Source organism: Oncorhynchus clarkii, chromosome 12 (assembly GCF_045791955.1).
Source record: "Oncorhynchus clarkii lewisi isolate Uvic-CL-2024 chromosome 12, UVic_Ocla_1.0, whole genome shotgun sequence".
NCBI classification, from domain to species: domain Eukaryota; kingdom Metazoa; phylum Chordata; class Actinopteri; order Salmoniformes; family Salmonidae; genus Oncorhynchus; species Oncorhynchus clarkii.
This window is the reverse complement of record NC_092158.1, coordinates 2,441,770-2,464,653: the sequence shown is the minus strand read 5'-3', so window position 1 is coordinate 2,464,653 and position 22,884 is coordinate 2,441,770. Positions and strand designations below refer to the sequence as shown.

The following is a 22,884-nucleotide window of genomic DNA, read 5'->3' as shown; positions in this document are numbered from 1 at the left end:
GTGATAAAGTGAATTATAAGTGAAATGATCTGTCTGTAAACAATTGTGAAAAATGACTTGTGTCATGCAGAAAGTAGATGTCCTAAACGACTTGCCAAAACAATAGCAAAACTATAGTTTGTTAACAAGACATTTGTGGAGTGGTTGTAAAACAAGTTTTAATGACTCCAACCTAAGTGTATGTAAACTTCCGACTTCAACTGTACATGTTGTGTATATTGTCTGTATTAATACATGTTGTGTATATTATCTGTATTAATACATGTTGTGTATGTTATCTATATTAATACATGCTGTGTATATTGTCTGTATTAATACATGCTGTATATATTGTCTGTAGTAATACATGCTGTGTATATTGTCTGTATTAATACATGCTGTGTATATTGTCTGTATTAATACATGCTGTGTATATTGTCTGTAGTAATACATGCTGTGTATATTGTCTGTATTAATACATGCTGTGTATATTGTCTGTATTAATACATGCTGTGTATATTGTCTGTATTAATACATGCTGTGTATATTGTCTGTATTAATACATGCTGTTTATATTGTCTATGTGGTTTCATTGCAGCGGTGATGTATCGCTCATCTGTTTGAAATTATATTATTCTCTCTATTCTTTTGTCAGCAAAACCTGTGATGATCATCACGGAGTACATGGAGAATGGATCACTGGACACCTTCCTCAAGGTAAACCATGTGGATAAATAGACACCTTCCTCAAGGTAAACCATGTGGATCACTAGACACCTTCCTCAAGGTAAACCATGTGGATCAATAGACACCTTCCTCAAGGTAAACCATGTGGATCACTAGACACCTACCTCAAGGTAAACCATGTGGATTACTAGACACCTTCCTCAAGGTAAACCATGTGGATCACTAGACACCTTCCTCAAGGTAAACCATGTGGATCACTAGACACCTTCCTCAAGGTAAACCATGTGGATCACTAGACACCTTCCTCAAGGTGAACCATGTGGATCACTAGACACCTTCCTCAACCATGTGGATCACTAGACACCTTCCTCAACCATGTGGATCACTAGACACCTTCCTCAACCATGTGGATCACTGGACACCTTCCTCAACCATGTGGATCACTAGACACCTTCCTCAACCATGTGGATCACTGGACACCTTCCTCAACCATGTGGATCACTAGACACCTTCCTCAACCATGTGGATCACTGGACACCTTCCTCAACCATGTGGATCACTAGACACCTTCCTCAACCATGTGGATCACTGGACACCTTCCTCAACCATGTGGATCACTAGACACCTTCCTCAACCATGTGGATCACTAGACACCTTCCTCAAGGTAAACCATGTGGATCACTAGACACCTTCCTCAACCATGTGGATCACTAGACACCTTCCTCAACCATGTGGATCACTGGACACCTTCCTCAACCATGTGGATCACTAGACACCTTCCTCAACCATGTGGATCACTAGACACCTTCCTCAACCATGTGGATCACTAGACACCTTCCTCAACCATGTGGATCACTGGACACCTTCTTCAACCGTGTGGATCACTAGACACCTTCCTCAACCATGTGGATCACTGGACACCTTCCTCAACCATGTGGATCACTAGACACCTTCCTCAACCATGTGGATCACTAGACACCTTCCTCAACCATGTGGATCACTGGACACCTTCCTCAACCATGTGGATCACTAGACACCTTCCTCAACCATGTGGATCACTAGACACCTTCCTCAACCATGTGGATCACTAGACACCTTCCTCAACCATGTGGATCACTGGACACCTTCTTCAACCGTGTGGATCACTAGACACCTTCCTCAACCATGTGGATCACTGGACACCTTCCTCAACCATGTGGATCACTAGACACCTTCCTCAACCATGTGGATCACTAGACACCTTCCTCAACCATGTGGATCACTGGACACCTTCCTCAACCATAGTACCCTCCAAGCTCGTCATCAAGCTCGAGACCCTGGGTCTCGACTCCGCCCTGTGCAACTGGGTACTGGACTTCCTGACGGGCCGCCCCCAGGTGGTGAGGGTAGGCAACAACATCTCCTCCCCGCTGATCCTCAACACTGGGGCCCCACAAGGTTGCGTTCTGAGCCCTCTCCTGTACTCCCTGTTCACCCACGACTGCGTGGCCACGCACGCCTCCAACTCAATCATCAAGTTTGCGGACGACACAACAGTGGTAGGCTTGATTACCAACAACGATGAGACGGCCTACAGGGAGGAGGTGAGGGCCCTCGGAGTGTGGTGTCAGGAAAACAACCTCACACTCAACGTCAACAAAACTAAGGAGATGATTGTGGACTTCAGGAAACAGCAGAGGGAACACCCCCCTATCCACATCGATGGAACAGTAGTGGAGAGGGTAGCAAGTTTTAAGTTCCTCGGCATACACATCACAGACAAACTGAATTGGTCCACTCACACAGACAGCATCGTGAAGAAGGCGCAGCAGCGCCTCTTCAACCTATCGAGGCTGAAGAAATTCGGCTTGTCACCAAAAGCACTCACAAACTTCTACAGATGCACAATCGAGAGCATCCTGGCGGGCTGTATCACCGCCTGGTATGGCAACTGCACCGCCCTCAACCGTAAGGCTCTCCAGAGGGTAGTGAGGTCTGCACAACGCATCACCGGGGGCAAACTACCTGCCCTCCAGGACACCTACACCACCCGATGTCACAGGAAGGCCATAAAGATCATCAAGGACATCAACCACCCGAGCCACTGCCTGTTCACCCCGCTATCATCCAGAAGGCGAGGTCAGTACAGGTGCATCAAAGCTGGGACCGAGAGACTGAAAAACAGCTTCTATCTCAAGGCCATCAGACTGTTAAACAGCCACCACTAACACTGAGTGGCTGCTGCCAACACACTGACACTGACTCAACTCCAGCCACTTTAATAATGGGAATTGATGGGAAATGATGTAAATATATCACTAGCCACTTTAAACAATGCTACCTTATATAAATGTTACTTACCCTACATTATTCATCTCATACGCATACGTATATACTGTACTCTATATCATCGACGGTATCCTTATGTAATACATGTATCACTAGCCACTTTATACTATACTATGCCACTTTGTTTACATACTCATCTCATTTGTACATACTGTACCCGATACCATCTACTGTATCTTGCCTATGCTGCTCTGTACCATCACTCATTCATATATCCTTATGTACATATTCTTTATCCCCTTACACTGTGTACAAGACAGTAGTTTTGGAATTGTTAGTTAGATTACTTGTTATTACTGCATTGTCGGAACTAGAAGCACAAGCATTTCGCTACACTCGCATTAACATCTGCTAACCATGTGTATGTGACAAATAAAATTTGATTTGATTTGATTTGATTTCAACCATGTGGATCACTAGACACCTTCCTCAACCATGTGGATCACTAGACACCTTCCTCAACCATGTGGATCACTAGACACCTTCCTCAACCATGTGGATCACTAGACACCTTCCTCAACCATGTGGATCACTGGACACCTTCCTCAACCATGTGGATCACTAGACACCTTCCTCAACCATGTGGATCACTGGACACCTTCCTCAACCATGTGGATCACTAGACACCTTCCTCAACCATGTGGATCACTGGACACCTTCCTCAACCATGTGGATCACTAGACACCTTCCTCAACCATGTGGATCACTGGACACCTTCCTCAACCATGTGGATCACTAGACACCTTCCTCAACCATGTGGATCACTAGACACCTTCCTCAACCACGTGGATCACTAGACACCTTCCTCAACCATGTGGATCACTAGACACCTTCCTCAACCATGTGCATCACTAGACACCTTCCTCAACCATGTGGATCATTAGACACCTTCCTCAACCATGTGGATCACTAGACACCTTCCTCAACCATGTGGATCACTGGACACCTTCCTCAACCATGTGGATCACTAGACACCTTCCTCAACCATGTGGATCACTGGACACCTTCCTCAACCATGTGGATCACTAGACACCTTCCTCAACCATGTGGATCACTGGACACCTTCCTCAACCATGTGGATCACTAGACACCTTCCTCAACCATGTGGATCACTAGTCACCTTCCTCAATCATGTGGATCACTAGACACCTTCCTCAACCATGTGGATCACTAGACACCTTCCTCAACCATGTGGATCACTAGACACCTTCCTCAACCATGTGGATCACTGGACACCTTCCTCAACCATGTGGATCACTAGACACCTTCCTCAACCATGTGGATCACTAGACACCTTCCTCAACCATGTGGATCACTAGACACCTTCCTCAACCATGTGGATCACTGGACACCTTCCTCAACCATGTGGATCACTAGACACGTTCCTCAACCATGTGGATCACTAGACACCTTCCTCAACTATGTGGATCACTAGACACCTTCCTCAACCATGTGGATCACTAGACACCTTCCTCAACCATGTGGATCACTAGACACCTTCCTCAACCATGTGGAACCACTGTCTAAGGTCGTCAGAATGTCATGACCACAAAGTCTAAGAATAAGTCCCAAATGCCACCCCATTCCCCTTTACAGTGCACTACTTTAGACCAGGGACACCCCAATCCCTTTACCTTGCACTACTTTAGACCAGGGACACCCCAATTCCTTTACAGTGCACTACTTTAGACCAGGGACACCCCAATCCCGTTACAGTGCACTACGTTAGACCAGGGACACCCCAATCCCTTTACAGTGCACTACGTTAGACCAGGGACACCCCAATCCCTTTACAGTGCACTACTTTAGACCAGGGACACCCCATCCCCTTTACCTTGCACTACTTTAGACCAGGGACACCCCAATCCCTTTACAGTGCACTACTTTAGACCAGGGACACCCCATCCCCTTTACCTTGCACTACTTTAGACCAGGGACACCCCAATCCCTTTACAGTGCACTACTTTAGACCAGGGACACCCCAATCCCTTTACAGTGCACTACTTTAGACCAGGGACACCCCAATCCCTTTACAGTGCACTACTTTAGACCAGGGACACCCCAATCCCTTTACAGTGCACTACTTTAGACCAGGGACACCCCAATCCCTTTACAGTGCACTACTTTAGACCAGGGTTCATAGGGGAATAGAGTGTGTGCCCCCGATCAAGAATAGTACATTATTAAGGGATGGGGTGTCCCTGGTCAAAGGTAGTGCATTATAAAGGGATGGGGTGTCCCTGGTCAAAGGTAGTGCATTATAATGGGATGGGGTGTCCCTGGTCAAAGGTAGTGCATTATAATGGGAATGGGGTGTCATTAGGGACGTACTTTCCTCCCTCTTCTTCCTGTAGAAGAACGATGGCCAGTTCACAGTGATCCAGCTGGTTGGGATGCTGCGTGGTATGGCGTCAGGCATGCGCTACCTGTGTGACATTGGATACGTGCACCGGGACCTGGCGGCACGTAACATCCTGGTCAACAGCAACCTGGTGTGTAAGGTGTCTGACTTTGGCCTTTCCAGAGTCCTGGAGGATGATGCTGAGGCTGCATATACGACCAGGGTAAGTGTCTGTCTGTCTGCCCGCGTGTCTGCCTGTGTCTGCCTGTCTGTCTTCCTGTCACACAATGACTCACACGCTCATCCCCAACATGACTTGTTATTAGTTAGCCCTCTGCAGCAGCATGATTCTCCTGTCTCTGCCTGTCTGTCTCTGTGTCTGCCTTTCTGTCTCTGTGTCTGCCTGTCTGTCTCTGTGTCTGTCTCTGTCTCTGCCTGTCTGTCTCTGTGTCTGCCTGTCTGTCTCTGTGTCTGCCTGTCTGTGTGTCTCTTTGTTTCTGTGTCCATCGTCTCTTCTAGCTCTACTGATTCCAATTGACCACTACCTAGAGGGTCAGCCGGGGGGGGGGGGGGGTGCTTGACAGGGAGGGAGTGCAAGTAAAGGATGGTGACAGGGTGGGAGGAGGGAGTGTGCACGTGAAGAGGTCTGAGGCTCATATGTGAGAGCGCTGAGTGTGCGTGTGTGTAGCAGTGTTAGCTAGCTGTCTCTACTTGGTTGTCTGAGGCAGTGTGTGTGTGGAGCAGTGTTAGCTAGCTGTCTCTACTTGGCTGTCTGAGGCAGTGTGTGTGTGGAGCAGTGTTAGCTAGCTGTCTCTACTTGGCTGTCTGAGGCAGTGTTAGCTAGCTGTCTCTACTTGGCTGTCTGAGGCAGTGTGTGTATCTAGCAGTGTTAGCTAGCTGTCTCTACTTGGCTGTCTGAGGCAGTGTGTGTATGTAGCAGTGTTAGCTAGCTGTCTCTACTTGGCTGTCTGAGTCGGTGTGTATGTAGCAGTGTTAGCTAGCTGTCTCTACTTGGCTGTCTGAGGCAGTGTGTGTATGTAGCAGTGTTAGCTAGCTGTCTCTACTTGGCTGTCTGAGGCAGTGTGTGTATGTAGCAGTGTTAGCTAGCTGTCTCTACTTGGCTGTCTGAGGCAGTGTGTGTATGTAGCAGTGATAGCTAGCTGTCTCTACATGGCTGTCTGAGGCAGTGTGTGTGTGTAGCAGTGTTAGCTAGCTTTCTCCATTTTGCTTTCTAAACCTGATAATTGCGCTGTGCTGCCCAGATTGTGCAGGTTCTGGCACTGACTCTGACACTGCATCCAGGACAGCCAATTAGCACGTAGCACAGTCTCCAGCACATATCTACATTCTTGCTCTCTCTGAGAACCACAAAAATAAAAAATAACCATCTGAATGTTGTTGATATGTTTCTCTCTCTCAGGGCGGTAAAATCCCTATTCGCTGGACAGCTCCAGAAGCGATAGCGTTCAGGAAGTTCACCTCCGCCTCTGACGTGTGGAGCTACGGCATCGCCATGTGGGAAGTGATGTCATACGGAGAGAGACCCTACTGGGAGATGAGTAACCAGGATGTAAGTCTTCTTCTCAATTGCCACCAATGGTAGGATTTATTGAGCTTGTGTTTGGTTGGATTTATTGAGCCCGTGGATGGTAGGATTTATTGAGCTAGTGGATGGTAGGATTTATAGAGCTAGTGGATGGTTGGATTTATTGAGCTAGTGGATGGTTGGATTTATTGAGCTAGTGGATGGTAGGATTTATTGAGCTAGTGGATGGTAGGATTTATTGAGCTAGTGGAAGGTAGGATTTATTGAGCTAGTGGATGGTAAGATTTATTGAGCTAGTAGATGGTAGGATTTATTGAGCTAGTGGATGGTAGGATTTATTGAGCTAGTGGATGGTTGGATTTATTGAGCTAGTGGATGGTAGGATTTATTGAGCTAGTGGATGGTAAGATTTATTGAGCTCGTGGATGGTAGGATTTATTGAGCTAGTGGATGGTAGGATTTATTGAGCTCGTGGATGGTAGGATTTATTGAGCTCGTGGATGGTAGGATTTATTGAGCTAGTGGATGGTAGGACTTATTGAGCTAGTGGATAGTTGGATTTATTGAGCTAGTGGATAGTTGGATTTATTGAGCTAGTGGATGGTTGCTGTCGATCATTAGAACAAAGTACTCCTTTTTAATGTCACAGACTACAAGCTACTCTACTTATCAGATATTTATTCCATATTACCAATGTATTCCTTTACAGTCACTAGACTGTAAGACCCAGGAACCAGAGAATATAGGCTGTCTTTATCCGTCAATTATATTACAGGGCCACTGACTGTTAGTGTTATCCAGAAAATTGAGGTGAAATGTGTAGTGTCTTAGTAGCCAGGAGGAGAATGGCTAAGAGAGGAGTGTCGTAGTAGCCAGGAGGAGAATGGCTAAGAGAGGAGTGTCGTAGTAGCCAGGAGGGGAATGGCTAAGAGAGGAGTGTCTTAGTAGCCAGGAGGGGATGGCTAAGAGAGGAGTGTCTTAGTAGCCAGGAGGGGATTAGCTAAGAGAGGAGATGGAGACCTATTAATAGAAGAACAGGAGAAACATGAGAAGTGGTATTGAATGTGTCTGACAGGGGAGAGAGAGTGAAATAAAGAGGATGGAGAGAGAGAGACAGAGTGATGGAGATGGAGAGAGAGAGACAGAGTGATGGGGATGGAGAGAGAGACAGAGTGCTGGGGATGGAGAGAGAGACAGAGTGCTGGGGATGGAGAGAGAGACAGAGTGATAGGGATGGAGAGAGAGACAGAGTGCTGGGGATGGAGAGAGAGAGAGAGAGAGAGACAGAGTGCTGGGGATGGAGAGAGAGAGACAGAGTGATGGAGAGAGAGAGAGAGAGAGACAGAGTGATGGGGATGGAGAGAGAGACAGAGTGCTGGGGATGGAGAGAGAGACAGAGTGCTCGGGATGGAGAGAGAGAGACAGAGTGCTGGGGATGGAGAGAGAGAGACAGAGTGATGGGGATGGAGAGAGAGAGAGAGAGACAGAGTGCTGGGGATGGAGAGAGAGAGACAGAGTGATGGGGATGGAGAGAGAGAGACAGAGTGCTGGTGATGGAGAGAGATACCGATACCCACTAATTATCAAAATCCAGAAAAGAGCCGTTAAATTCTACAACCACCTAAAAGGAAGTGATTCACAAACCTTCCATAACAAAGCCATCACCTACAGAGAGATGAACCTGGAGAAGAGTCCCCTAAGAAAGCTGGTCCTGGGGCTCTGTTCACAAACACAAACACACCCTACAGAGCCCCAGGACAACAGCACAATTAGACCAAACCAAATCATGAGAAAACAAAAAGATAATTACTTGACACATTGGAAAGAATTAACAAAAAAACAGAGCAAACTAGAATGCTATTTGGCCCTAAACAGAGAGTACACAGCGGCAGAATACCTGACCACTGTGACTGACCCAAAATTAAGGAAAGCTTTGACTATGTACAGACTCAGTGAGCATAGCCTTGCTATTGAGAAAGGCCGCCGTAGGCAGACATGGCTCTCAAGAGAAGACAGGCTATGTGCTCACTGCCCACAAAATGAGGTGGAAACTGAGCTGCACTTCCTAACCTCCTGCCCAATGTATGACCATATTAGAGAGACATATTTCCCTCAGATTACACAGATCCACAAAGAATTCGAAAACAAATCCAAATTTGAAAAACTCCCATATCTACTGGGTGAAATTCCACAGTGTGCCATCACAGCAGCAAGATTTGTGACCTGTTGCCACGAGAAAAGGGCAACCAGTGAAGAACACACACCATTTTAAATACAACCCATATTTATGCTTATTTATTTTATCTTGTGTCCTTTAACCATTTGTACATTGTTAAAACACTGTATATATATATATATAATATGACATTTGTAATGTCTTTACTGTTTTGAAACCTCTGTATGTGTAATGTTTACTGTTAATTGTTGTTGTTTTTCACTTTATATATTCACTTTGTATGTTGTCTACCTCACTTGCTTTGGCAATGTTAACACATGTTTCCCATGCCAATAAATCCCTTGAATTGAATTGAATTGAGAGAGAGAGAGACAGAGTGATGGGGATGGAGAAAGAGAGAGACAGAGTGATGGGGATGGAGAGAGAGAGAGACAGAGTGCTGGGGATGGAGAGAGAGAGACAGAGTGCTGGCGATGGAGAGAGAGAGAGACAGAGTGCTGGGGATGGAGGGATGGAGAGAGAGAGAGACAGAGTGATGGGGAGAGAGAGAGACAGAGTGCTGGTGATGGAGAGAGAGAGACAGAGTGATGGGGATGGAGAGAGAGAGACAGAGTGCTGGGGATGGAGAGAGAGAGAGACAGAGTGCTGGGGATGGAGAGAGAGAGACAGAGTGATGGGGATGGAGAGAGAGAGAGACAGAGTGATGGGGATGGAGAGAGGGAGAGAGAGAGTGATGGGGATAGAGAGAGAGAGAGAGAGAGAGAGAAAGACAGAGTGCTGGTGATGGAGAGAGAGAGACAGAGTGATGGGGATGGAGAGAAAGAGACAGAGTGATGGGGATGGAGAGAGAGAGAGACAGAGTGCTGGGGATGGAGAGAGAGAGAGACAGAGTGATGGGGATGGAGAGAGAGAGAGAGAGACAGATTGATTGGGATGGAGAGAGCGAGAGAGAGACAGAGTGCTGGGGAGGGAGAAAGCGAGAGAGACAGAGTGATGGGATGGAGAGAGAGAGGGAGAGACAGAGTGATGGGGATGGAGAGAGAGAGGGAGAGACAGAGTGCTGGGGATGGAGAGAGAGATACAGAGTGATGGGGATGGAGAGAGAGACAGAGTGATGGGGATGGAGAGAGAGAGAGACAGAGTGATGGGGATGGAGAGAGAGAGAGAGACAGTGATGAGGATGGAGAGAGAGAGAGAGTGCTGGGGATGGAGAGAGAGAGACAGAGTGATGGGGATGGAGAGAGAGAGAGACAGAGTGATGGGGATGGAGAGAGACAGACAGAGTGATGGAGATGGAGAGAGAGAGAGACAGAGTGATGGGGATGGAGAGAGAGAGAGACAGAGTGATGGGGATGGCGAGAGAGAGAGACAGAGTGCTGGGTATGGAGAGAGAGAGAGAGACAGAGTGATGGGGATGGAGAGAGAGAGAGACAGAGTGATGGAGATGGAGAGAGAGAGAGAGAGAGAGTGATGGGGATGGAGAGAGAGAGACAGAGTGATGGGGATGGAGAGAGAGAGACAGAGTGATGGGGATGGAGAGAGAGAGACAGAGTGATGGAGATGGAGAGAGTGAGAGAGAGACAGAGTGATGGAGATGGAGCGAGAGAGAGAGAGACAGAGTGATGGGGATGGAGAGAGAGAGAGAGAGACAGAGTGCTGGGGATGGAGAGAGAGAGACAGAGTGATGGGGATGGAGAGAGAGAGAGACAGAGTGATGGGGATGGAGAGAGGGAGAGAGACAGAGTGCTGGGGATGGAGAGAGAGAGAGACAGAGTGCTGGGGATGGAGAGAGAGAGAGACAGAGTGATGGGGATAGAGAGAGAGAGAGAGAGAGAGAGAAAGACAAAGTGCTGGTGATGGAGAGAGAGAGACAGAGTGATGGGGATGGAGAGAAAGAGACAGAGTGATGGGGATGGAGAGAGAGAGAGACAGAGTGCTGGGGATGGAGAGAGAGAGAGACAGAGTGATGGGGATGGAGAGAGAGAGAGAGAGACAGAGTGATTGGGATGGAGAGAGCGAGAGAGAGACAGAGTGCTGGGGATGGAGAAAGCGAGAGAGACAGAGTGATGGGATGGAGAGAGAGAGGGAGAGACAGAGTGATGGGGATGGAGAGAGAGAGGGAGAGACAGAGTGCTGGGGATGGAGAGAGAGATACAGAGTGATGGGGATGGAGAGAGAGACAGAGTGATGGGGATGGAGAGAGAGAGAGACAGAGTGATGGGGATGGAGAGAGAGAGAGAGACAGTGATGAGGATGGAGAGAGAGAGAGAGTGCTGGGGATGGAGAGAGAGACAGAGTGATGGTGAGAGAGAGAGAGAGTTTTGGGGATGGAGAGAGAGAGACAGAGTGATGGGGATGGAGAGAGAGAGAGAGAGACAGAGTGATGGGGATGGAGAGAGACAGACAGAGTGATGGAGATGGAGAGAGAGAGAGACAGAGTGATGGGGATGGAGAGAGAGAGAGACAGAGTGATGGGGATGGAGAGAGAGAGACAGTGATGGGGATGGAGAGAGAGAGAGACAGAGTGATGGGGATGGCGAGAGAGAGAGACAGAGTGCTGGGTATGGAGAGAGAGAGAGAGACAGAGTGATGGGGATGGAGAGAGAGAGAGACAGAGTGATGGAGATGGAGAGAGAGAGAGAGACAGAGTGCTGGGTATGGAGAGAGAGAGACAGAGTGATGGGGATGGAGAGAGAGAGAGACAGAGTGATGGAGATTGAGAGAGAGAGAGAGACAGAGTGATGGGGATGGAGAGAGAGAGAGAGAGAGAGACAGAGACAGAGTGATGGGGATGGAGAGAGAGAGACAGAGTGATGGGGATGGAGAGAGAGAGACAGAGTGATGGGGATGGAGAGAGAGAGACAGAGTGATGGAGATGGAGAGAGTGAGAGAGAGACAGAGTGATGGAGATGGAGCGAGAGAGAGAGAGACAGAGTGATGGGGATGGAGAGAGAGAGAGAGAGAGAGAGACAGAGTGATGGGGATGGAGAGAGAGAGACAGAGTGATGGGGATGGAGAGAGAGAGACAGAGTGATGGGGATGGAGAGAGAGAGACAGAGTGATGGAGATGGAGAGAGTGAGAGAGAGACAGAGTGATGGAGATGGAGCGAGAGAGAGAGAGACAGAGTGATGGGGATGGAGAGAGAGAGAGAGAGACAGAGTGATGGGGATGGAGAGAGAGAGACAGAGTGATGGGGATGGAGAGAGAGAGAGACAGAGTGCTGGGGATGGAGAGAGAGAGAGACAGAGTGCTGGGTATGGAGAGAGAGAGAGACAGAGTTATGGGGATGGAGAGAGAGAGAGACAGAGTGATGGAGATGGAGAGAGAGAGAGAGAGAGAGAGACAGAGTGATGGGGATGGAGAGAGAGAGACAGAGTGATGGGGATGGAGAGAGAGAGACAGAGTGATGGGGATGGAGAGAGTGAGAGACAGAGTGATGGGGTTGGAGAGAGAGAGAGACAGAGTGATGGGGATGGAGAGAGTGAGAGACAGAGTGATGGGGATGGAGAGAGTGAGAGACAGAGTGCTGGGGATGGAGAGAGAGAGACAGAGTGATGGAGATGGAGAGAGAGATAGTGAGAACGAGTGATGGGGATGGAGAGAGAGAGAGAGAGAGAGTGCTGGGGATGGAGAGAGAGACAGAGTGATAGGGATGGAGAGAGAGAGAGAGACAGAGTGATGGGGATGGAGAGAGAGACAGAGTGATGGGGATGGAGAGAGAGAGAGAGAGACAGAGTGCTGGGGATGGAGAGAGTGAGACAGAGTGATGGGGATGGAGAGAGAGAGAGACAGAGTGATGGGGATGGAGAGAGAGACAGAGTGATGGGGATGGAGAGAGAGAGAGAGAGACAGAGTGCTGGGGATGGAGAGAGAGAGAGAGAGTGATGGGGATGGAGAGACTGTATAAACACTGTATATATATATCCACCACTCTCTCTCTCAATTCAATTCAATTCAATTCAAGGGATTTATTGGCATGGGAAACATGTGTTAACATTGCCAAAGCAAGTGAGGTAGACAACATACAAAGTGAATATATAAAGTGAAAAACAACAAAAATGAACAGTAAACATTACACATACAGAGGTTTCAAAACAGTAAAGACATTACAAATGTCATATTATATATATATATACAGTGTTTTAACAATGTACAAATGGTTAAAGGACACAAGATAAAATAAATAAGCATAAATATGGGTTGTATTTAAAATGGTGTGTGTTCTTCACTGGTTGCCCTTTTCTCGTGGCAACAGGTCACAAATCTTGCTGCTGTGATGGCACACTGTGGAATTTCACCCAGTAGATATGGGAGTTTTTCAAATTTGGATTTGTTTTCGAATTCTTTGTGGATCTGTGTAATCTCTCTCTATATATATATATATATATATATAATATGACATTTGTAATGTCTTTACTGTTTTGAAACCTCTGTATGTGTAATGTTTACTGTTCATTTTTGTTGTTTTTCACTTTATATTTTCACTTTGTATGTTGTCTACCTCACTTGCTTTGGCAATGTTAACACATGTTTCCCATGCCAATAAAGCCCCTTGAATTGAATTGAATTGAATTGAGATAGAGACAGAGTGGTGGAGATGGAGAGAGAGAAATAAAGAGGTGGGAGTGAGAGAAGGAGAGAGTGAAAGAGAATGAGAGATAGGATAGAGAAAGAGCTAGAAGGGATGTAGATATGCCAGAGGAAGAAAGAGAAAGAAAGAGGGGGATGAGAGCAGAGAGGGAGAGAGAGAAAAGGGGGGCTGTAGAGAAACACCCAGAGGTCAAAGATCATTTGGAACACTGGAGCCACATCACATGACTGTCTCTGAGAAACAGAATTCTGACTCAGGCTGGCATATACACATCCACAATTTAGTATTTATTGAAGAATAAATTACCTTCAAATAACCCACAAATCTACCACGGATATTAAACAGCTTTTAGTGCCAATGTACGGGCTCTACAGTATGGAGCCGAGGAGAGGAGAGGAGAGGAGAGGGAGAGGAGAGCAGAGGAGAGGAGAGGAGAGGAGAGGAGGGGAGGGGAGGGGAGAGGGAGAGGAGAGGAGGGGAGGAGAGGAGAGGGAGAGGAGAGGAGGGGAGAGGAGAGGAGAGGAGAGGAGAGGAGAGGAGAGGAGAGGAGAGGAGAGGAGAGGAGAGGAGAGGGGAGGGGAGGGGAGAGGAGAGGAGGGGAGGGGAGGGGAGGGGAGGAGAGGAGCCAGAGGTGCCAGAGAGGAGGAGAGGTGCCAGAGAGGAAAGGAAAGAAGAGGTGCCAGAGAGGGTCCCTCAAGGAGGTGCAGCTCTCAGTCATGTTTATCTCACAGAGGATGCCTCCTCTCCTTTTCATCCCGCTCTCCTCCTCCTCTTCACTGACAGCTCTATCCATCCCAGCCTCAGATCACTCTTTCTGCTCCATCATTAATCTGTCTGAGCTGCTGCCTGGGTCTCTCTGAGGGAACACAAGTTATTTGATGTTTTATTTAATACCTTCATGAGGATTTCCCTCTGATCTCTGCTAGACTCTCTCCCTCTTATCTATCTCTCTGGTCTCTCTCCCTCTCTCTCTTTTAGTTAGACTCATTCTCACTCTCTCCCTCTCTCTCTTTTAGCTAGACTCATTCTCCCTCTCTCTCTTTTAGCTAGATGCCTTCTCCCTCTCTCTCTTTCTTTTAGCTAGACGCCTCCCTCTCTCTTTTAGCTAGACTCATTCTCCCTCTCTCCTTCTCTCTCTTTTAGCTAGACGCCTCCCTCTCTCTCCCTCTCTTTATTTTAGCTAGACGCCTTCTCGCGATATCTCTTTTAGCTAGACTCATTCTCCCTCTCTCTCTTTTAGCTAGATGCCTTCTCCCTCTCTCTCTTTCTTTTAGATAGACGCCTTCTCCCTCTCTCTCCCTCTCACTCTTTTAGCTAGATGCCTTCTCCCTCTCTCTCTTTCTTTTAGCTAGACTCATTCTCCCTCTCTCTCCCTCTCTCTCTCTCTTTTAGCTAGATGCCTTCTCCCTCTCTCCCTCTCTCTCTTTTAGCTAGACTCATTCTCCCTCTCTCTCCCTCTCTCTCTTTTAGCTAGATGCCTTCTCCCTCTCTCCCTCTCTCTCTTTTAGCTAGACTCATTCTCCCTCTCTCTCCCTCTCTCTCTTTTAGCTAGATGCCTTCTCCCTCTCTCTTTCTTTTAGCTAGACGCCTCCCTCTCTCTCCCTAACTCTCTTTTAGCTAGACTCATTCTCCCTCTCTCTCCCTCTCTCTCTCTCTTTTAGCTAGATGCCTTCTCCCTCTCTCCCTCTCTCTCTTTTAGCTAGACTCATTCTCCCTCTCTCTCCCTCTCTCTCTTTTAGCTAGATGCCTTCTCCCTCTCTCTTTCTTTTAGCTAGACGCCTCCCTCTCTCTCCCTAACTCTCTTTTAGCTAGACTCATTCTCCCTCTCTCTCCCTCTCTCTTTTAGCTAGGCGCCTTCTCCCTCTCTCTCTTTTAGCTAAACTCATTCTCCCTCTCTCTCCCCCTCTCTCTTTTAGCTAAACTCATTCTCCCTCTCTCTCCCTCTCTCTCTTTTAGTTAGATGCCTTCTCCCTCTCTCTCTTTTAGTTAGACACCTTCTCCCTCTCTCCCTCTCTCTCTTTTAGTTAGATGCCTTCTCCCTCTCTCTCTTTTAGTTAGATGCCTTCTCCCTCTCTCTCAATTCAATTCAAAGGGCTTTATTGGTATGGGAAACATATGTGACCGAATGTAGGAACATTTGAAATTGTGTTTTTTACATTAGATAAAACTACAGACTCAGAGCTAGAAAATGGTATATCATACACTACAGTTGAGGAACAATGGGAAAGTATTCTGCTTTGAAAGTTGATCAACTTGTAACCTCACTTTGAGAAATAGTCCTTATTTGAGATATGGTCCTTGAGAAATGGTCCCTATTTTTGTCCCTCTCCACCTACTGGAGAGCTCCTCTTTGTCTAAACCCATTCAGCATCGCTCACACACTCTTAAGCCTTGGCCCCATCCATCTCTTTAAGGATTCACATGTGAGGATATGTGCTAAACAGAATAAGAAAGTGTAGTAAACAACCAAAGATTTCAAGACCAAAAGTGGTAAAAGTTGTAGTAGTTTACAGTAAGGAAAACATCTGGGTAAAACTAGTCCTTGGCCTATATCCTAATATGACTTTGGTGCAGGTCATCTTGTTCTTCACATTACCGTCTCAGTAAACACACACTATATCAGATAAAATCTAAGTTTATTTGTTGCATACACAGGATACAGAAGGTGTTCCTGTTGCATACACAGGATACAGAAGGTGTTCCTGTTGCAGACACAGGATACAGAAGGTGTTCCTTTTGCAGACACAGGATACAGAAGGTGTTCCTGTTGCATACACAGGATACAGAAGGTGTTCCTGTTCCATACACAGGATACAGAAGGTGTTCCTGTTGCAGTACTCTGTATGCCATGGGCTCTCCAACCCTGTTCCTGTTGCATACACAGGATACAGAAGGTGTTCCTGTTGCAGACACAGGATACAGAAGGTGTTCTTGTTGCAGACACAGGATACAGAAGGTGTTCCTGTTGCAGACACAGGATACAGAAGGTGTTCTTGTTGCAGACACAGGATACAGAAGGTGTTCCTGTTGCAGACACAGGATACAGAAGGTGTTCCTGTTGCATACACAGGATACAGAAGGTGTTCCTGTTCCATACACAGGATACAGAAGGTGTTCCTGTTCCATACACAGGATACAGAAGGTGTTCCTGTTCCATACACAGGATACAGAAGGTGTTCCTGTTCCATACACAGGATACAGAAGGTGTTCCTGTTGCAGTACTCTGTATGCCATGGGCTCTCCAACCCTGTTCCTGTTGCATACACAGGATACAGAAGGTGTTCCTGTTGCAGACACAGGATACAGAAGGTGTTCTTGTTGCAGACACAGGATACAGAAGGTGTTCCTGTTGCAGACACAGGATACAGAAGGTGTTCCTGTTGCAGACACAGGATACAGAAGGTGTTCCTGTTGCAGTACTCTGTATGTCATGGGCTCTCCAACCCTGTTCCAGTTGCATACACAGGATACAGAAGGTGTTCCTGTTGCATACACAGGATACAGAAGGTGTTCCTGTTGCAGACACAGGTTACAGAAGGTGTTCCTGTTGCAGACACAGGATACAGAAGGTGTTCCTGTTCCATACACAGGACACAGAAGGTGTTCCTGTTGCATACACAGGATACAGAAGGTGTAAACAGTACAGTGAAATGGTTACTGGCATGTTTTCATAGTAGCAATATCAAAAACAGAAAGTGTCCAGATAAACATTTTATAAATATTAGATGATTCTTACCCAGACATACTGGTCTAAATTGATTGGTCATGTGAATGAAATGCTATAACCACACCCTTTAAAAAAAATTATAGCCTTTATTTAACTAGGCAAGTCAGTTTAGAACAAATTCTTATTTTCAATGACGGCCTAGGAACAGTGGGTTAACTGCCTTGTTCAGGGGCAGAACAACAGATTTGTACCTTGTCAGCTCGGGGATTTGAACTCGCAACATTTCGGATACTAGTCCAATGCTCTAACCACTAGTTACCTACCCTGCCGCCCCTAGCCATATCTAGCTAAGTGGATGGGTCGCTATTGTCTAGACACATGTTCATGAAATACAATAGATAGCCATAATCATCGCCAGACACACCTGGCTAACTTGATGGGTCATGTAATCATCTGGCGTAGTGGAGTCTTTCGTGTAGACATGTAGCTAGCTAGCTAAACAATGAATAATATCAACTCATACTACTTCCAATACAAACATAGTCTTATTTTTCATGCTCTGAGAGTCCTTTAGGTGCCTTTTGGTAAACTCCAAGTGGGCTGTCATGTGCCTTTTACTGAGAAATGGCTACTGTCTGGCCACTCTACCATAAATGCCTGATTGGTGGAGTGCTGCAGAGATGGTTGTCCTTCTGGAAGGTTCTCCCATCTCCACAGAGGTATTCTGAAGCTCTTAGGTAGGCCACCAAAAATCCTGAAATTTCCATCCCTACCTATAACATCTTCTGACAAGATAGAACTGCCAAAGGGGGCGGAATTGCAATCTACTGCAGAGATAGCCTGCAGAGTTCTGTCATACTATCCAGGTCTATGCCCAAACAATTCAATCTTCTACTTTTCAAAATCCACATTTCCAGAAGCAAGTCTCTCACTGTTGCCGCTTGTTATAGACCCCCTTCAGCCCCCAGCTGTGCCCTGGACACCATATGTGAATTGATTGCCCCCCATCTATCCTCAGAGTTCGTTCTGTTAGGTGACCTAAACTGGGATATGCTTAGCACCCCGGCCGTCCTACAATCTAAGCAAAATTCCCTCAATCTCACACACATTTTTAAGAAACCTACCAGGTACAACCTTAAATCCGTAACCATGGGCACCCTCTTAGATATCATCCAGACCAACTTGCCATCTGCTGTCTTCAACCAGGATCTCAGCGATCACTGCCTCATTGCCTGCGTGCGTGATGGGTCCGTGGTCAAATGACCACTCCTCATTACTGTCAAACACTCCCTAAAACACTTCAGCAAGAAGAAGATGCCTGGTTGTTCTTTAAAAGTGCTTACCTTGCCAACTTAATTAAGCAAATGCCACATTCAAAAAATGTAGAACTAAGAACAGATATAGCCCTTGGTTCACCCCAGACTTGATTGCCCTTGATCAGCACAAACACATCATGTGGTGTTCTGCATTAGCATCGAACACTCCCGATATGCAACTTTTCAGGGAAGTCAGGAACAAATATACTCAGTCAGTTAGGAAAGATAAGGCTAGCTTTTTCAAAACAGAAATGTGCATCCTGTAGCACTAATTCCAAAATCTCTTGGGACACTGTAAAGTCCATGGAGAATAAGAGCACCTCCTCCCAGCTGCCCACTGCACTGAGGATAGGAAACACTGTCACCACCGATAAATCTATGATAATTGATAATTGAAATAAGCATTTTTCTACGGCTGGCCATGCTTTCCACCTGGCTACCCCTACCCTCGCCTAACAGCTCAGCACCCCCTGCAGCAACTTGCCCAAGCCCCCCCTGCCTTCCCCTTCACCCAAATCCAGACAGCTGATATTCTGAATAGCTGCTAATCCTGGATCCCTACAAGTCAGCAAGGCTAGACAATCTGGACCCTCTCTTTCTAAAATGATCCGCCAAAATTGTTGCAACCCCTATTACTAGCCTGTTCAACCTCTCTTTTGTGTCGTCTGAGATCCCTAAAGATTGGAAAGCTGCTGCGGTCATCCCTCTCTTCAAAGGGGGTGACACTCTAAACCCAAACTGTTACAGACCTATATCCATCCTGCCCTGCCTTTCTAAAGTCTTTGAAAGCCAAGTTAACAAACAGATCACTGACCATTTCGAATCTCACCATACCTTCTCTGCTACGCAATCTGGTTTCCGAGCTGGTCATGGGTGCACCTCAGCCACGCTCAAGGTACTAAACGATATCATAACCGCTATTGATAAAAGACAGTACTGTGCAGCCGTTTTTATCGACCTGGCCAAGGCTTTTGACTCTGTCAATCACCACATTCTTATCAGCAGACTCAATAGCCTTAGTTCCTCAAATGACTGCCTTGCCTGGTTCACCAACTACTTCTCAGATAGAGTTCAGTGTGTCAAATCAGAGGGCATGTTGTCCGGACCTCTGGCAGTCTCTATGGGGGTACCACAGGGTTCAATTCTCGGGCCGACTCTTTTCTCTGTATATATCAATGATGTCGCTCTTGCTGCTGGTGATTCTCTGATCCACCTCTATGCAGACGACACCATTCTGTATACTTCTAGCCCTTCTTTGGACACTGTGTTAACAAACCTACAAAAGGAGCTTCAATGCCATACAACACTCCTTCTGTGGCCTGCTTTTAAATGCTAGTAAAACTAAATGCATGCTCTTCAACCCATTCGTCACCAAACCCACTGGCTCCAGGTCATCTATAAATCTTTGCTAGGTAAAGCCCTGCCTTATCTCAGCTCACTGGTCACCATAGAAACACCCATCCGTAGCACACGCTCCAGCAGGTATATTTCAATGGTCATCCCCAAAGCCAACACTTCCTTAGGTCGTATTTCCTTCCAGTTTTCTGCTGCCAATGATTGGAACGAATTGCAAAAATCACTGAAGCTGGAGTCTTATATCTCTCTCTCTAACTTTAAGCATCAGCTGTCAGAGCAGCTTACCGATCACTGTATCTGTACACAGCCCATCTGTAAATAACACACCCAACTACCTCATCCCAATTTTGTTATTTATCCTCTTGCTCTTTTGCACCCCAGTATCTCTACTTGCACATCATCATCTGCACATCTAACACTTCAGTGTTAATGCTAAATTGTAATTATTTCACCTCTATGGCCTATTATTGCCTTATCTCCCTACTCTTCCTCTGCCTTATCTCCCTACATTTGCACACATTGTATATCAATTTTAAAAAATTGTCTCACTGCTTTGCTTTATCTTGGCCAGGTCGCAGTTGTAAATGAGAACTTACGGCCTACCTGGTTAAATAAAGGGTTAGAGTTATATATATAAATACCTGGTTAAATAAAGGGTTAGGGTTATATATATAAATACCTGGTTAAATAAAGGGTTAGAGTTATATATATAAATACCTGGTTAAATAAAGGGTTATATATATAAATACCTGGTTAAATAAAGGGTTAGGGTTATATATATAAATACCTGGTTAAATAAAGGGTTAGGGTTATATATATAAATACCTGGTTAAATAAAGGGTTATATACATAAATACCTGGTTAAATAAAGGGTTAGGGTTATATATATAAATACCTGGTTAAATAAAGGGTTATATATATAAATACCTGGTTAAATAAAGGGTTATGTATATAAATACTTGGTTAAATAAAGGGTTATATATATAAATACCTGGTTAAATAAAGGGTTATATATATAAATACCTGGTTAAATAAAGGGTTATATATATAAATACCGGGTTAAATAAAGGGTTATATATATAAATACCTGGTTAAATAAAGGGTTATATATATAAATACCTGGTTAAATAAGGACCTTCAATGCTGCAGAAATGTTTTGTTACCCTTCACCAGATCCTCGACACAATCCTGTCTCGGAGCTCTACGGACAATTCCTTCCACCTCGTGGCTTGGTTTTTACTCTGACATGGACTGTCAACTGTGAGACCTTATATAGACAGATGTGTGGCTTTCCAAATCATGTCCAGTAAATTGAATATACCACAGGAATTAGCAAAAAAAAATATTTCTCAGAGTCAACCCGGAACATATCCCAGTCCACGTGATCAAAATAATCATGAAGCATGAATACCGATTGGTCAGACCAGCTTTGAATAGACCTTAGCACGGGTACTTCCTGTTTATGTTTCTGCCTATAGGAAGGGAGGAGCAGAGTGGAGTCATGATCTTATTTGCTGAAGGGAGGGTGGGGAAGGGTCTTGTAGCCATCCAGGAAGGGAGAGTAACAATGGTCGAGAGTTTTGAAGCACGAGTACTACAGTCAATTTGATGATAGAATATCGGCAGCGTTTTCCTCAAATTTGCTTTCTTGAAGTGCTCAGCTAAAATAATTGCGGCTTTCGGATATATTGTTTCCAGTTTGCGCAAAGTCCAGTGTAGTTCCTTGAGGACCGTCGTGGTATCGGCTTGAGGGGGAATATACACGGCTGTGACTATAACCGAAGAGAATCAATATGGTCGGCATTTGATTGTGAGTTCTTCTAGGTCGGGTGAACAAAAGCAGTTCCTGTACATAATCACAATCACACCATGAGTAGTTAATCATGAAACATACAATGCCGCCTTTCTTCTTCCCGGAGAGTTCTTTATTCCTGTCTGTGTGATGTACTGAGAACCCAGCTGGCTGTATGGACGGGGACTATATTTCCGGAGAGAGCCATGACTCTGTGGAACAGAGTATATTACAGTCCCTGATGTGTCTCTGGAAGGAGATCCTCGCCCTGAGCTCGTCTACTTTATTGTCCAGGGACTGAACATTAGCGAGTAATATACTCGGAAGTGGTGGATGGTGTGACCACCTAAGTCGGACTAGAAGTCCACTCTGAATACCTCTTCTCCGTCGGGAGCGTCTTGTAACAGCTTCTGGGATAAATTTGCCTTGGGGAAAGGATCCAATTTGAGAAAGTTGTATTTCTGTTTGTAATGCTGGTGAGTTACTGTCACTCTGAAATCCAAAAGTTATTTCCGGCTGTAAGTAATAACACAAAAAAACATTCTGGGCTAATAATGTAAGAAATCACAACAAAATTACTGCAAAGTTGCTTAGGAGCTAGAAGCAGACCTTCCATGTCTGTCTGCGCCATCTTACTTTATGTTGTTTAGAAAAGTAGCAAAACTTTTGTAGTTCTTGATGGCTAATGTTATATATTTCAAAAAGGGTGCAGTAGAAATTACTATCAACACATACTGAGCAACTCACATTATAAACAGAAGCATGCTAAATGGCAGACCAATCCAAACTCATCTCCCATCATTACCTCAGCCAATCATGGCATTTTGATAAAAAATACATTTTTTACTCCCTGTGAAGTAGTGACGTGTGACGTGCGCCTCGTTTCCTGAATGTTTACATTGCCAAAGAAAATGGAATAGATAATAAACAAGGGAAACATTAGTAAACATTAAACTCACAACAGTTTTAAAAGAATATCAACATGTTATATTATTGCCTCTGTCCAGTGTTGTAACAATGTGCAAGTATTTGAAGTATGAAATGGGAAATAAGTAATCAGATGAATATAGGTATTATAATAATACTAATAATATAATATACATA

General features: G+C 45.6%; 1 protein-coding gene across 1 annotated transcript in view; it reads left to right on the top strand.

Annotated features, from left to right (window-relative positions):
- The window catches only part of LOC139422644 (ephrin type-A receptor 5), a 178,725-nt gene that overhangs the window by 140,552 nt on the left and 15,289 nt on the right, over positions 1-22,884 (top strand). Inside the window, exons 13-15 of the mRNA XM_071173794.1 lie at positions 635-696; positions 5,349-5,558; positions 6,756-6,905. Of these exons, the coding sequence (XP_071029895.1) occupies positions 635-696; positions 5,349-5,558; positions 6,756-6,905 (422 nt within the window). The remainder of the gene's footprint in view (positions 1-634; positions 697-5,348; positions 5,559-6,755; positions 6,906-22,884) is intronic.